The 14,931-nt window shown below is 42.5% G+C and overlaps 1 protein-coding gene across 1 annotated transcript in view; it reads left to right on the forward strand.

Moving 5' to 3' along the window:
• Positions 1-14,931, forward strand: part of dapk1 (death-associated protein kinase 1) — a 178,193-nt gene that overhangs the window by 59,497 nt on the left and 103,765 nt on the right. Inside the window, exon 3 of the mRNA XM_061980418.1 lies at positions 3,070-3,291. Within this exon, the coding sequence (XP_061836402.1) occupies positions 3,070-3,291 (222 nt within the window). The remainder of the gene's footprint in view (positions 1-3,069; positions 3,292-14,931) is intronic.

A 14,931-nucleotide genomic window follows, 5' to 3' on the forward strand; every position in this document is an offset into this window, starting at 1 on the left:
TTAAGCAGTGGCACAAACATTCATGTCATTTCAAAACAGAAAGTGCAAGATTGTCAGAGACTTTTTAAAACAAACTATGAGTGCACTTTTGTGCATGATGTCACTAAGATGACATATCAAAACAACACTAAATCAAAGTGCACTTTTTGTACAGAACTCCACTCGTCGTCAGCATCCTTCCGTCTCGGGAGACGATGGGGTAGATCCAAAAAGGGGGTGGGTCTCACTGCGAGATGGCCCCTGGCACCCGTTTCTTTCGCCAATCGGATGGGCTTAGAATCGATATCTGCTGGAGTGACCTCTGCAGTGGATCTACACGGCCTGGGCATGGAACTATGGAGGGCAAGCTGTTGTCCAGGCAGCAAGCCCCCCCTCTCCGCATGGCTGGTGGATCCAAGGGAGCGACGAGTGTCGATACAACTTGGCACCAGCGACGCCGCAGGAGTTGCCGGAATGACGCTACAACGTCAAACCGCCTTCAGGACTCCGGCTCCTGATTTTCTGTCAGGGTTTACTCCCTTAGCCTTACCCTCGAGTGGGTTGACCGCAAGGCGTCAGTGGTTATGAGATTGGAGACTTCCTTCTCCTAGATGGGCTGCCTTACCAGGTTTACGAGCCCCATCTGCCCGAATGCGGCAGGTAGCACGGGGGTACATCTTATCCGTGGCGGTTTAAGCCCGACCTGACTCTGCGAACGCCACTACAATAGTTTAAAACAAATAAAGTGCACTTTTGTGCATGATGTCACACAAGATATTTCAATAAGTGTCAAATAAAAATAAGCTGCATATCAAATAGTGTATGTCCTTCGCTATGTGGTAGGTTACCGCGGATGTTATCTCCTTCTGTTGTTGACTGATTTTTTCATACGGTGTTGATGTGGAAATGGTTGCTTCGGCATTTTGTTGGTGTGGCACCGGCCGGAAATGTTGACATGCGGAGTTTCAAGCACTCTCCATTCTCTAGTGGGTGACTTTTCAAATGATGCTACATTAGCAGTGGTGCTACTTTTTGTAGCAACGCTTTTGCCGCATACTTGTTCAACATATTCCCGCTTGAAGCCAAACCACCGCCAGACGATGGACCCCGTGCTGTTTTTCTTGGGAATTAATTCTTCCTCCATTTGTTACTAGATTCGCACCTTCTTTCTCTCTCCTATTACCACCCGCACCTCACTGTTAGCATCACAGCTAACGTTACCATGTCGCTACCTGTCTGCTCCGCGGGAGCGTGTGACGTTGCACACGTGACGTATGTAAGAAGGTGCGCTTGTTTTAAGTCTTTGTGAGAAGGAGAGACAAGAAAGAGTGAGAAACGCATGCAGTGTAATGCCCGCAGCTAAAAGCAAATGCGTGAGAACGTATACTCGAATATCACAATGTAGTCATTTTCTATATCGCACAGAGACAAACCCTCGATATATCGAGTATATTCGATATATCGCCCAGCCTTAGTTTTTATGTTTAGCACCTAGCAATGCTGCTGACGCAAGGGTGTTTCAATAAAGCTACATCTGTTTAGCTCTCGACTTCTAAAACGTATTGCTCATCCTCTTTGTGTTCGGGCTCAAAAATATAAGGTCCTGGATTCTAATTTTTCCCAAAGTGTGCTTGATTAGCATTGTTGTTGATGGAGGAGGGATCTGTGGTTCCTTCCACTATGTCACAAATCACGTGACTGGCTTCCTCGTTATCTCGCAAAATGGCTCAGCAATCTCGGTGAGATTGATACTATTTTGATCATATCTATTTATTCGCAAACTTTGGAAGTGTTTTGGGGTCACAAATCAGACATATCTGAAAGAAGCTTCAATCCAGAGGCAACTTTTTCAACTCTACTGATACTTTATACATTTCATTTGAATAAAATCGGCATTGTCATTCATCTATTATGTTAGATCCACTATGGACTGGACTCTCACTATTATGTTAGATCCACTATGGACTGGACTCTCACTATTATGTTAGATCCACTATGGACTGGACTCTCACTATTATGTTAGATCCACTATGGACTGGACTCTCACTATTATGTTAGATCCACTATGGACTGGACTCTCACTATTATGTTAGATCAACTATGGACTGGACTCTCACTATTATGTTCGAACCACTATGGACTGGACTCTCACAATATTATGTTAGATCCACTATGGACTGGACTCTCACTATTATGTTAGATTCACTATCGACCAGACTCTCACTATTATGTTAGATCCACTATGGACTGGACTCTCACTATTATGTTATATCCACTATGGACTGGACTCTCACTGTTATGTTAGATCCACTATGGACTGGACTCTCACTGTTATGTTAGATCCACTATCGACTGGACTCTCACTATTATGTTAGATTCACTATGGACTGGACTCTCACTATTATGTTAGATCCACTATGGACTGGACTCTCACAATATTATGCTAGATCCACTCGACGTCCATTGCACCGGTCGCCCAGGGGTGGGGGGGGGTCCTTTCCAAGGTTTCTCATTGTCCCATTGGGTTGAATTTTTCCTTGCCCTGATGTGGGATCTGAGCGGAGGATTTTGTTGTGGCTTGTGCAGCCCTTTGAGACACTCGTGATTTAGGGCTATATAAGTAAACATTGTTTGATTGATTGATTGATATGTCCTCCTCAGAACCAGCGTCCTCTGCAGTGGACATTGGTGTTTTGCATCACAATGCTAATTTTTTCCCCAAAAAATTGTAATTCTGGCGATCTGTTGGCTATGGATAGGCTCCAGCACACCAGTGAGCTAGCATTAATGGCGCTGATGAGTACAGCAAGTAAAATTCATGCATGACTTTTATAACAACAGCTTGATGCACAACTAACATTTTAAAGCGCACACAGAGCTATCATTACACTCAAAATGCTCCGACTGCCATCTTCTGAATGATCACTAGTTTATTGAAATTGCTTCTACTGCCACATTCTCGTCAAAGCCCACGCTGCTGATTGCACGTACGACCCCCTGGATGATGGGGGTATTCCTGACGGTTGACTTTGATGTTGTCATCTTTTCTGCCCCTGACTCACAACGCCGTCCTCTCTCTCTCGTCCACAGCGGACAGTTTGCGGTGGTCCGGCGCTGCCGTCACCGGAGCACGGGCGCCGAGTACGCCGCCAAGTTCATCAAGAAGCGGCGCAGCAAGTCGAGCCGCCGGGGGGTGACGAGGGAAGACATCGAGCGCGAGGTGGACATCCTGAAGGAGATCCAGCACCCCAACATCATCACGCTCCACGAGGTCTTTGAGAACAAGGCCGAGGTCATCCTCATCCTGGAGCTGTGAGTGGCCCCTTTTTCCTTAGACCCTTGGACCGGATTCTCTGTGCAAACCGGACCGAGTCAAGTGGTCAGCAGTGGTTAGCCGATCCACAACACACCAGCAAGGGCATTCATGTTTACATGATTTAATTTGGCAAACAGGCGCACCTGTTTGACCGCATTCCTGACCGGTGATGTCATCAGGTAAAAAAACCTTGAAGCATACAGTCAGGCTATTGTCTCATTAAATAGTAAACATAGTTTTTAAAGCTGCGTGCCTAATTTAAATGAGCAAGTTTGTGTCACTAAACAATGTTTCAACACAAGAAAGCAACAAGGAGCCTCGCCACACACTTGTCAGTCATCATCATCAAACTTCATTAAGGCCGCATACTTGGCTTGTTAGTACAATGAAGTCAAAGAGTGAGATCCACACACAAAAACAAACAGGACATAGTGTCGTTAAAAAGTTCATCCAAGTTCATCAGGCCCCAGTGTTCCCACAGACTCGAGTAGCATCTGGTTGATCTTTGTACAGGGTTGGTCAGAGTATACATGGGGCTACTTTTAGCAGCGTTAAAGGGGAACATTATCACAATTTCAGAATTGTTAAAACCATTAAAAATCAGTTCCCAGTTGCTTATTATATCTTTCGAAGTTTCTTTCAAAATTTTACCCATCACGCAATATCCCTAAAAAAAGCTTCAAAGTGCCTGATTTTAACCACCCGTCCATTTTCCTGTGACGTCACATAGTCAAGCCAACACAAACAAACATGGCGGAAAGAACAGCAAGCTATAGCGACATTAGCTCGGATTCAGACTCGGATTCAGACTCGGATTTCAGCGGCTTAAGCGATTCAACAGATTACGCATGTATTGAAACGGGTGGTTGTAGTGTGGAGGCAGGTAGCGAAAACGAAATTGAAGAAGAAACTGAAGCTATTGAGCCATATCGGTTTGAACCGTATGCAAGCGAAACCGACGAAAACGACACGACAGCCAGCGACACGGGAGAAAGCGAGGACGAATTCGGCGATCGCCTTCTAACCAACGATTGGTATGTGTTTGTTTGGCATTAAAGGAAACTAACAACTATGAACTAGGTTTACAGCATATGAAATACATTTGGCAACAACATGCACTTTGAGAGTGCAGACAGCCCAATTTTCATCAATTAATATATTCTGTAGACATACCCTCATCCGTGCTCTTTTCCTGAAAGCTGATCTGTCCAGCTTTGGAGTTGATGTCAGCAGGCCAGGGAAGCTAGGGTCGATAGGGGGTTTAGCTCGCTCGTCTGCGGGAACAAACTGCCGCCATTGCTTGCCGTGCTACCGAGGTCCTTTGTCCCTGAATTGCTCACACACACCGGCAGATTCAATGGGGGTCTGGCGGCAGATTTCTTTGACTTTATCGTTGGAAATGCATCTGCTTTGAGTGTCGCAGGATATCCACACATTCTTGCCATCTCTGTCGTAGCATAGCTTTCGTCGGTAAAGTGTGCGGAACAAACGTCCAATTTCTTGCCACTTTCGCATCTTTGGGCCACTGGTGCAACTTGAATCCATCCCTGTTCGTGTTGTTACACCCTCCGACAACACACCGACGAGGCATGATGTCTCCAAGATACGGAAACAGTCGAAAAAACGGAAAATAACAGAGCTGATTTGACTCGGTGTTTGAGAAAATGGCGGATTGCTTCCCGATGTGACGCCACGTTGTGACGTCATCGCTCCGAGAGTGAATATTAGAAAGGCGTTTAATTCGCCAAAATTCACCCATTCAGAGTTCGGAAATCGGTTAAAAAAAAAAAAGTTCTTTTTTCTGCAACATCAAGGTATATATTGACGCTTACATAGGTCTGGTGATAATGTTCCCCTTTAACACACATGGACATAGTGACACTTACGAGAAGAAAGTGGTAACATATGAGGAAAAGTTGCAAGGTTCTCAGATAAAATTGTAAAACATGACAAAAAGGGGGATAGCGGTGGTATATATTGTAGCGTCCCGGAAGAGTTAGTGCTGCAAGGGGTTCTGGGTATTTTTTCTGTTGTGTTACGGTGCGGATGTTCTCCCGAAATGTGTTTGTCATTCTTGTTTGGTGTGGGTTCACAGTGTGGCGCATATTTGTAACCGTGTTAAAGTTGTTTATACGGCCACCCTCAGTGTGACCTGTATGGCTGTTGACCAAGTATGAATTGCATTCACTTGTGTGTGTGAAAAGCCGTAGATGTTATGTGATTGGGCCGGCACGCAAAGGCAGTGCCTTTAAGGTTTATTGGCGCTCTGTACTTCTCCCTACGTCCGTGTACCACTCCGTACAGCGGCGTTTTAAAAAGTCATAAATTTTACTTTTTGAAACTGATACCGATAATTTCCGATATTACATTTTAAAGCATTTATCGGCCGATAATATCGGCAGCCCGATATTATCGGACATCTCTAGTTCTGAGAATAAAATCATAATATATGAGGAAAAGTACGGTTCTGAGAATAAAATCGTAATATATGGAGAAAAAGTTGTAAGGTTCTGAGAATAATAGGTTAAGTTATGAAGGGAAAGTCATTACGCTTCTCAGAATAAAATAGTAATTCATGAGAAAAAGTTGTAAGGTTCTGAGAATAAAGTAGTAATAAGTGAGAAAAAGTCAATATATGAGGAAACTGTTGTAAGTTTCTAACAATAAAATTATGTTTTATGAGGAAAAAAGTCAATATATATTAAAAAAGTCATAAGGTTCTGAAAATAAAATCGTAATTCATGAGAAAAAGCTGTTTTGTTTCGAGAATAAAATTGTATTGTATGAGAAAAAGTTGTACGGTTCTAAGAATATAATCATAAGTCATGCCAAAAAGTTGACGGAGAGCGCCCTCTGTGTTGGTGACCACTAATCATGGCAGACTTTATGAGAGCCTTGGAGCGTTGTCATGTAGCACTAAAACTCAAAACAGTTCATTATGTCGTCTTGTTGAGCTTTTTTTTCAGTTTCTTGTAATCAGACAAGAATTTGCTGTGATAGATGAGATATCTTACCTTGACGTGTTTCAACTGTCATCTGCAGCCTTCTTCACTTGACAACTGAAACCTGTCAAGGTAAAAAAAAAAAAAAAAATACCTTCTATCATAGCGAAACCTTGTCTAACTAAATGAAACTGAAAAGTATGCTAGCGTTAAATGTTTCATGGACAAAATAAGAACATAACAAAACAGTCACCTTCACTGTTTGACCTCACTGGGATGTTTGTATCTTTCAGCACCAGACTTACTTCACACTGGGAACTCACACCAAACAAGAATGACAAACACAATACCATAACACAACATAAACACAACAGAACAAATACCCAGAACCCCGTGCAGCACTAACTCTTCTTGGACGCTACAATATACACCCCCCGCTGAAACCCCCTCCAACCCTGCGCACCGCAACTTCCGCATTTGGGAGCATGTCCCAGATTCCAAGCTGCTGTTTTGAGGCATGTTAAAAAAAAATAATGCACTTTGTGACTTCAATAATAAATATGGCAGTGCCATGTCGGCATTTTTTTCCATAACTTGGGTTGATTTATTTTAGAAAACCTTGTTACATTGTTTAATGCATCCAGCGGGGCATCACAACAAAATTAGGCATAATAATGTGTTAATTCCACGACTGTATATATCGGTATCGGTTGATATCGGAATCGGTAATTAAGAGTTGGACAATATCGGAATATAGGATATCGGCAAAAAAGCCATTATCGGACATCTCTAGTTGAGAGGCATGATTTATAACCGAGTAATAACTTCTCTAAACTCAAAGGCGATACAGCAGCCTCGCTATGGCCGGAGGAGCCGTGTGAGTGAGGCGCTGTGTCCCGCCGCCAGAAAAGTAGTTCCTCTGTGTTAGCTCTTACAATAACAATGGTTTGGTAATATGCAGGTCACGGCATGAAATTAGAGCTTCGCTGGTTATTTTTGGAGGTATTTTTTGAGGGCTTAAAGGGGAACATTATCACAATTTCAGAAGGGTTAAAACCATTAAAAATCAGTTCCCAGTGGCTTATTTTATTTTTCGAAGTTTTTTTCAAAATTTTACCCATTACGCAATATCCCTAAAAAAAAGCTTCAAAGTGCCTGATTTTAACCATCGTTATATACACCTGTCCATTTTCCTGTGACATCACATAGTGATGCCAATACAAACAAACATGGCGCATAGAACAGCAAGCTATAGCGACATTAGCTCGGATTCAGACTCGGATTTCAGCGGCTTAAGCGATTCAACAGATTGCGCATGTATTGAAACGGATGGTTGTAGTGTGGAGGCAGGTAGCGAAAACGAAATTGAAGAAGAAACTGAAGCTATTGAGCCATATCGGTTTGAACCGTATGCAAGCGAAACCGACGAAAACGACACGACAGCCAGCGACACGGGAGAAAGCGAGGACGAATTCGGCGATCGCCTTCTAACCAACGATTGGTATGTGTTTGTTTGGCATTAAAGGAAACTAACAACTATGAACTAGGTTTACAGCATATGAAATACATTTGGCAACAACATGCACTTTGAGAGTGCAGACAGCCCAATTTTCATCAATTGATATATTCTGTAGACATACCCCCATCCGCTCTCTTTTCCTGGGGGTCTGGCGGCAGATTTCTTTGACTTTATCGTTGGAAATGCATCTGCTTTGAGTGTCGCAGGATATCCACACATTCTTGCCATCTCTGTCGTAGCATAGCTTTCGTCTGTAAAGTGTGCGGAACAAACGTCCAATTTCTTGCCACTTTCGCATCTTTGGGCCACTGGTGCAACTAGAATCCGTCCTTGTTCGTGTTGTTACACCCTCTGACAACACACCGACGAGGCATGATGTCTCCAAGGTACGGATGTGTTTGAGAAAATGGCGGATTGCTTCCCGATGTGTGACGTCATCGCTCCGAGAGCGAATATTAGAAAGGCGTTTAATTCGCCAAAATTCACCCATTTAAAGTTCGGAAATCGGTTAAAAAAATATATGGTGTTTTTTTCTGCAACATCAAGGTATATATTGACGCTTACATAGGTCTGGTGATAATGTTCCCCTTTAATAGGCGGAATAGATGAATTCCCATCAGCGGCATTGTTAGACGCCTCATGCTCGCAGGATGATGGGCAAAATTTGAAAAAAAAAAAGTAATGTATTTGCATAAGTGGATGTAATCAACGAACGTCCCACTTAAAAGTCCTACTCAGTCTGACTAAGTGACACATTTTCTACTTGTGATGCTCAAAGATGGGCTCATCAGGGCTGTTTTCCAAATCCTCCTTCCTCATCTCCCTTTGTCATGCTTCCTCTCAGCGCGTGCTTTTGACTGGCGTAATCACACCGGATGTTCAATCATCTTCCTTTTCCCGTGTCACAAAGACGACAAACCTCATACGTCCCGGCGCTTGACCCATGCCAGACCTTCGTGGCATAATCTTGGCACCCGGCCTTTTTGTGTTTGGACAGATTAGCAGAAAGGTCACGTCCTGGTAGCGATTAGCAAGCGGCGATACTGGACTTAACGGGCTTAATCGGACCTAATCAGAGAAGGTCTAATAGAATTGTGGCATATTAAAAGTCCAGTATTGTACTAAACACAAAACCAGTGAAGTTGGCACGTTGTGTAAATGGCAAATAAAAACAGAATACAATGATTTGCAAATCCTTTTCAACTTATATTCAATTGAATAGACTGCAAAGACAATATATTTAATGTTCTAACTGGTAAACTTTGTTATTTTTTGCAAAATTAGCTCATTTGGATTGTGATGCCTGCAACTTGTTTCAAAAAAGCTGGCACAAGTGGCAAAAAAGACTGAGAAAGTTGAGGAATGCTCATCCAACACTTATTTGGAACATCCCACAGGTGAACAGGCTAATTGGGAACAGTTGGGTGCCATGATTGGGTATAAAAGCAGCTTCCATGAAATGCTCAGTCATTCACAAACAAGGATGGGGCGAGGGTCACCACTTTGTGAACACATGCGTGAGCAAATTGTCGGAACAGTTTAAGAACAACATTTATCAATTCCATTGCAAGGAATTTAGGGATTTCACCATCTACGGTCCGTAATATCATCAAAAGGTTCAGAGAACTTGGAGAAATCACTGCAAGGCCGAAAACCAACATTGAATGCCCGTGACCTTCGATCCCTCAGGCGGTACTGCATCAAAAACCGACATCAGTGTGTAAAGGATATCACCACATGGGCTCAGGAACACTTCAGAAAACCACTGTCAGTAACTACAGTTGGTCGCTACATCTGTAAGTGCAAGTTAAAGGCCTACTGAAATGCGATTTTCTTATTTAAACGGGGATAGCAGGTCCATTCTATGTGTCATACTTGATCATTTCGCGATATTGCCATATTTTTGCTGAAAGGATTTAGTAGAGAACATCGACGATAAAGTTCGCAACTTTTGGTCGCTGTTAAAAAAGCCTTGCCTGTACCGGAAGTAGCAGACGATACGCGCGTGACGTCACAGGTTGTGGAGCTCCTCACATCTGCACATTGTTTACAATCATGGCCACCAGCAGCGAGAGCGATTCGAACAGAGAAAGCGATGATTTCCCCATTAATTTGAGCGAGGATGAAAGATTCGTGGATGAGGAAAGTGAGAGTGAAGGACTAGAGGGCAGTGGGAGCGATTCAGATAGGGAAGATGCTGTGAGAGGCGGGTGGGACCTGATATTCAGCTGGGAATGACTAAAACAGTAAATAAACACAGGACATATATATACTCTATTAGCCTAATATGCCACAAATTAATCCCGCATAACAAACACCTCCCCCCTCCCGTCCATATAACCCGCCAATACAACTCAAACACCTGCACAACACACTCAATCCCACAGCCCAAAGTACCGTTCACCTACCCAAAGTTCATATGGCACATATATTTCCCCAAAGTCCACAAAGTTACGTACGTGACATGCACATAGCGGCACGCACGTACGGGCCAGCGATCAAATGTTTGGAAGCCGCAGCTGCATGCGTACTCACGGTACCGCGTCTGCGTATCCAACTCAAAGTCCTCCTGGTAAGAGTCTCTGTTGTCCCAGTTCTCCACAGGCCAATGGTAAAGCTTGACTGTCATCTTTCGGGAATGTAAACAATGAAACACCGGCTGTGTTTGTGTTGCTGCAGCCGCCCGCAATACACCGCTTCCCACCTACAGCTTTCTTCTTTGCTGTCTCCATTGTTCATTGAACAAATTGCAAAAGATTCACCAACACAGATGTCCAGAATGTGTTGTGGAATTTTGCGATGAAAACAGACGACTTAAGAGCTGGCCACCATGCTGTCCCAAAATGTCCTCTACAATCCGTGACGTCACGCGCAGACGTCATCATACCGAGACGTTTTCAGCAGGATATTTCGCGCAAAATTTAAGATTGCACTTTAGTAAGCTAACCCAGCCGTATTGGCATGTGTTGCAATGTTAAGATTTCATCATTGATATATAAACTATCAGACTGCGTGGTCGGTAGTAGTGGCTTTCAGTAGGCCTTTAAAACTCTACTATGCAAAGCCAAAGCCATTTATCAACAACACCCAGAAACGCCGCTGGCTTTGCTGGGCCCGAGCTCATCTAGAATAGACTCATGCAAAGTATAAAAGTGTTCTGTGGTCTGACGAGTCCACATTTCAAATGAGACCAAACATTACGCTCACATTTTAACAACAACATCATGCTAGGTTAGGTTGGCCTATTCGTTGTAAAAAAAAACTAAAACACGTCTTTTCTGACGGGTAGTTAGGTCCAGACGTTTTTTTAAGATGTCTTTTTATTTTTCTTAAATTTTGTGACAAATGAAGAGGGAAGCAGTAGACAGCCTGCAGGTAAAAGCTGTCTAATATACGAAAAAGAACAAAAATGAATTGTGCAGCCGGGAGTGCACAAGAACAATAGGGGAAGCTATGAGAAACTAAACAGGCTTCAAAGTAAACTGAACAGAATGCTGAACAACAGCGACGGTTTACACACGTGAAGCAGAGTAGACATCTAAAAGCATTCACAAAGCAATGTTCCAACAAAGACCGCAGCAACAGCTGAACCGAGATCAGGGGTCGGAAACCCAAAATGTTGAAAGAGCCATATTGGACCAAAAAATAAATAAAAAAAATCTGTCTGGAGCCGCAAAAAATTAAAAGCCTTCGATAAGTGTTATAATGAAGGCAACACATGATGCAAGTGTCTACATTAGCTATATTAGCCTACTATCAAAGGCCGACGCAAATCTTCGTTGACGGAAATGTTGTATTTTAATAATTATTCTACACATTTTTGCATCATTGGAAATCATTAGTAAAATGGAGGCTTCTCACAGGATGAGATAAGTTCTGAAAATTACTGGCTCAGAATGGCCAAAGGTATAGATGTGTGTGTCCAAGTTATAGGAAACTGCAGGCTGTCTTCTTCCAATGGATTTATTACAATCTTTGCGAGCTGGGTAGCGTTTGCTGTGGTCTGGAACAACATTGCACACAAACAATATCAGAAATGCAGCCAATATTACATACAGATAATTAGAGATGTCCGATAATGGCTTTTTTGCCGATATCCGATAAACCCCAATTCTTAATTACCGATTCCGATATCAACCGATACCGATATATACAGTCGTGGAATTAACACATTATTATGCCTCATTTTGTTCTGATGCCCCGCTGGATGCATTAAACAATGTAACAAGGTTTTCCAAAATAAATCAACTCAAGTTATGGAAAAAAATGCCAACATGGCACTGCCATATTTATTATTGAAGTCACAAAGTGCTTTTTTTTTTTTAACATGCCTCAAAACAGCAGCTTGGAATTTGGGACATGCTCTCCCTGAGAGAGCATGAGGAGGTTGAGGTGGGCGTGGTTTGAGGGGGGCGGGGGGCGAGGTTGAGTTGGTGGGGGGGGGGGGTGTATATTGTAGCGTCCCGGAAGAGTTAGTGCTGCAAAGGGTTCTGGGTATTTGTTCTGTTGTGTTTATGTTGTGTTACGGTGCGGATGTTCTCCCGAAATGTGTTTATCATTCTTGTTTGGTGTGGGTTCACAGTGTGGAGCATATTTGTAACAGTGTTAAAGTTGTTTATATGGCCACCCTCAGTGTGACCTGTATGGCTGTTGACCAAGTATGCATGGCATTCACTTGTGTGTGTGAAAAATCGTAGATATTATGTGATTGGGCCGGCACGCAAAGGCAGTGCCTTTAAGGTTTATTGGCGCTCTGTACTTCTCCCTACGTCCGTGTACACAGCGGCGTTTTAAAAAGTCATACATTTTACTTTTTGAAACCGATACCGATCATTTCCGATATTACATTTTAAAGCAATTATCGGCCGATAATATCGGACTGCCGATATTATCGGACATCTCTACAGATAATGTGTCATGAGACAAATTAAATACACAGAAGACATAAGTAAAGGAAATTAAATGAGCTGAAATATACCTACAAATGAGGCATGATTATACAATATGTACATACAGCTAGCCTATTTAGTATGTTAGCATCGATTAGCTTGCAGTCATGCATTGACCGAATATGCCTGATAAGCACTCCAGCAAATCAATAACATCGAAAAAGCTCACCTTGTAGATTAACTACGATCAAAGTATTGGACAGGACGTCGGAAATGTGTAAATAAAGTTGTACTTTATATGAGAAAAAAATGGGCATACAAAATGGTACAAAACGATCCTTTTATCTTGTTATCTGTCGTTCATTCATTCATCCGTAGGCTCGTAATCCTCAATCTCATCAACCACAATGCACCTGCTCCCGGTCTTTTTTACATCCGGTTTGCAGCAATGAATTGTGGAACATGCAGTATTTTAGTTAACCCTTTGTTAGGCTATGAAGTAGAAAACAACTCCATTCAGTGTCAGTGTTTCTCAAATAATCAATATCAAATACATGTATAAATCAAATCAATTCCCTTTTAACTCTTTTTAGCTGTTAATAATAATAGATTAATTTATCAGCAATTAAATCAAGTGTGCAAATTATGAATGATCATCACACATGAACTATATAACCCATAAGTTACAACACACCTTTGTGCATTCACGCACAGCATAAAAAGTTTGGTGGACAAAATGGCACAAAGAAGAAGTGGCATAAAACACGCCTTTCTGTGGCAGCGTCGGAGAAAGTTGTACATGTAAACAAACCACGGTGAGTTCAAGGATCGCTGAAATTAGTAGGACAAAACGGTGCTCGCCAAATACTGTCATTAGTGAAGCATGTATAACATAAACAGTGGGATTTCGAACAATTAGGAAGGGTTGTGTCATGTTTGTTTTCCTACAGAAAATATATTAAAAACAAAAAATAAAACATTTTCTTCATCTTTTTCCACTTTCACACATCTCTGAAAGAGGTCCAGGGAGCCACTAGGGTGGCGCTAAAGAGCCGCGGGCTGCTGACCCCCGACCTAGATAAACTAAAAAATAAGGGCGCCAGACAGGAACCAAAACACAAAACATAGGAAAACGCCCACAAAACCTGGTGCTACAGGTCATGACCATTTTTTTTTTCTTTTTTTTTCTCCAAGGTGCAGGTTTATCCAGCTCGGGGCAGTACCATGAACAGCCGCAACTTCAAAAGCGACCGTTTGAAAGACATGGTTTCTTACTGAATATTCGTACGCAGCAAACACAAATAATCCCGGTGTTTGACCCAATGAGGGCACGTGCAAGCAAGATTAGCATAAGGGTTTACATTAGATAAAAGTAACGGATTCACTTTAATCAATAAAAGGGGGTGTCGTGCTAGAAAAGGGTAGCGAGGGTATTCATCCGTGTAAATCTTTGACCTTAATCCCGGCGTAATCTATCCGTATTTTGCAGCTTTAGTCGGCAGCATTTACGCCCATAAGTAATGTATATCATAACTACAGATGTCTGATAATATTGGACTGCCAATATTTTCGGCCGATAAATGCTTTAAAATGTAATATCGGAAATTATCGGTATCGGTTTCAAAAAGTAAAATTTATGATTTTCTAAAACGCCGCTGTACGGAGTGGTACACGGACGTAGGGAGAAGTACAGAGCGCCAATAAACCTTAAAGGCACTGTCTTTGCGTGCCGGCCCAATCACATAATATCTACGGCTTTTCACACACACAAGTGAATCCAAAGCATACTTGGTCAACAGCCATACAGGTCACACTGAAGGTGGCCGTATAAACAACTTTAACACTGTTACAAATATGCGCCACACTGTGAACCCACACCAAACAAGAATGAAAAACACATTTCGGGAGAACATCCGCACCGTAACACAACATAAACACAACAGAACAAATACCCAGAACCCCTTGCAGCACTAACTCTTCCGGGACGCTACAATATACACCCCCCACATTAACACCCCCGCCCCCAACCCCGCCCACCTCAACCTCCTCATGCTCTCTCAGGGAGAGCATATCCCAAATTCCCTGCTGCTTTTTTTGAGGCATGTTAAAAAAATGTATGCACTTTGTGACTTCAATAATAAATATGGCAGTGCCATGTTGGCATTTTTTTCCATAACTTGAGTTGATTTATTTTGGAAAACCTTGTTACATTGTTTAATGCATCCAGCGGGGCATCACAACAAAATTAGGCATAATAATGTGTTAATTCCACGACTGTATATATCG

This window comes from Nerophis lumbriciformis, linkage group LG20 (genome assembly GCF_033978685.3).
Source record: "Nerophis lumbriciformis linkage group LG20, RoL_Nlum_v2.1, whole genome shotgun sequence".
In the NCBI taxonomy this organism is placed as follows: domain Eukaryota; kingdom Metazoa; phylum Chordata; class Actinopteri; order Syngnathiformes; family Syngnathidae; genus Nerophis; species Nerophis lumbriciformis.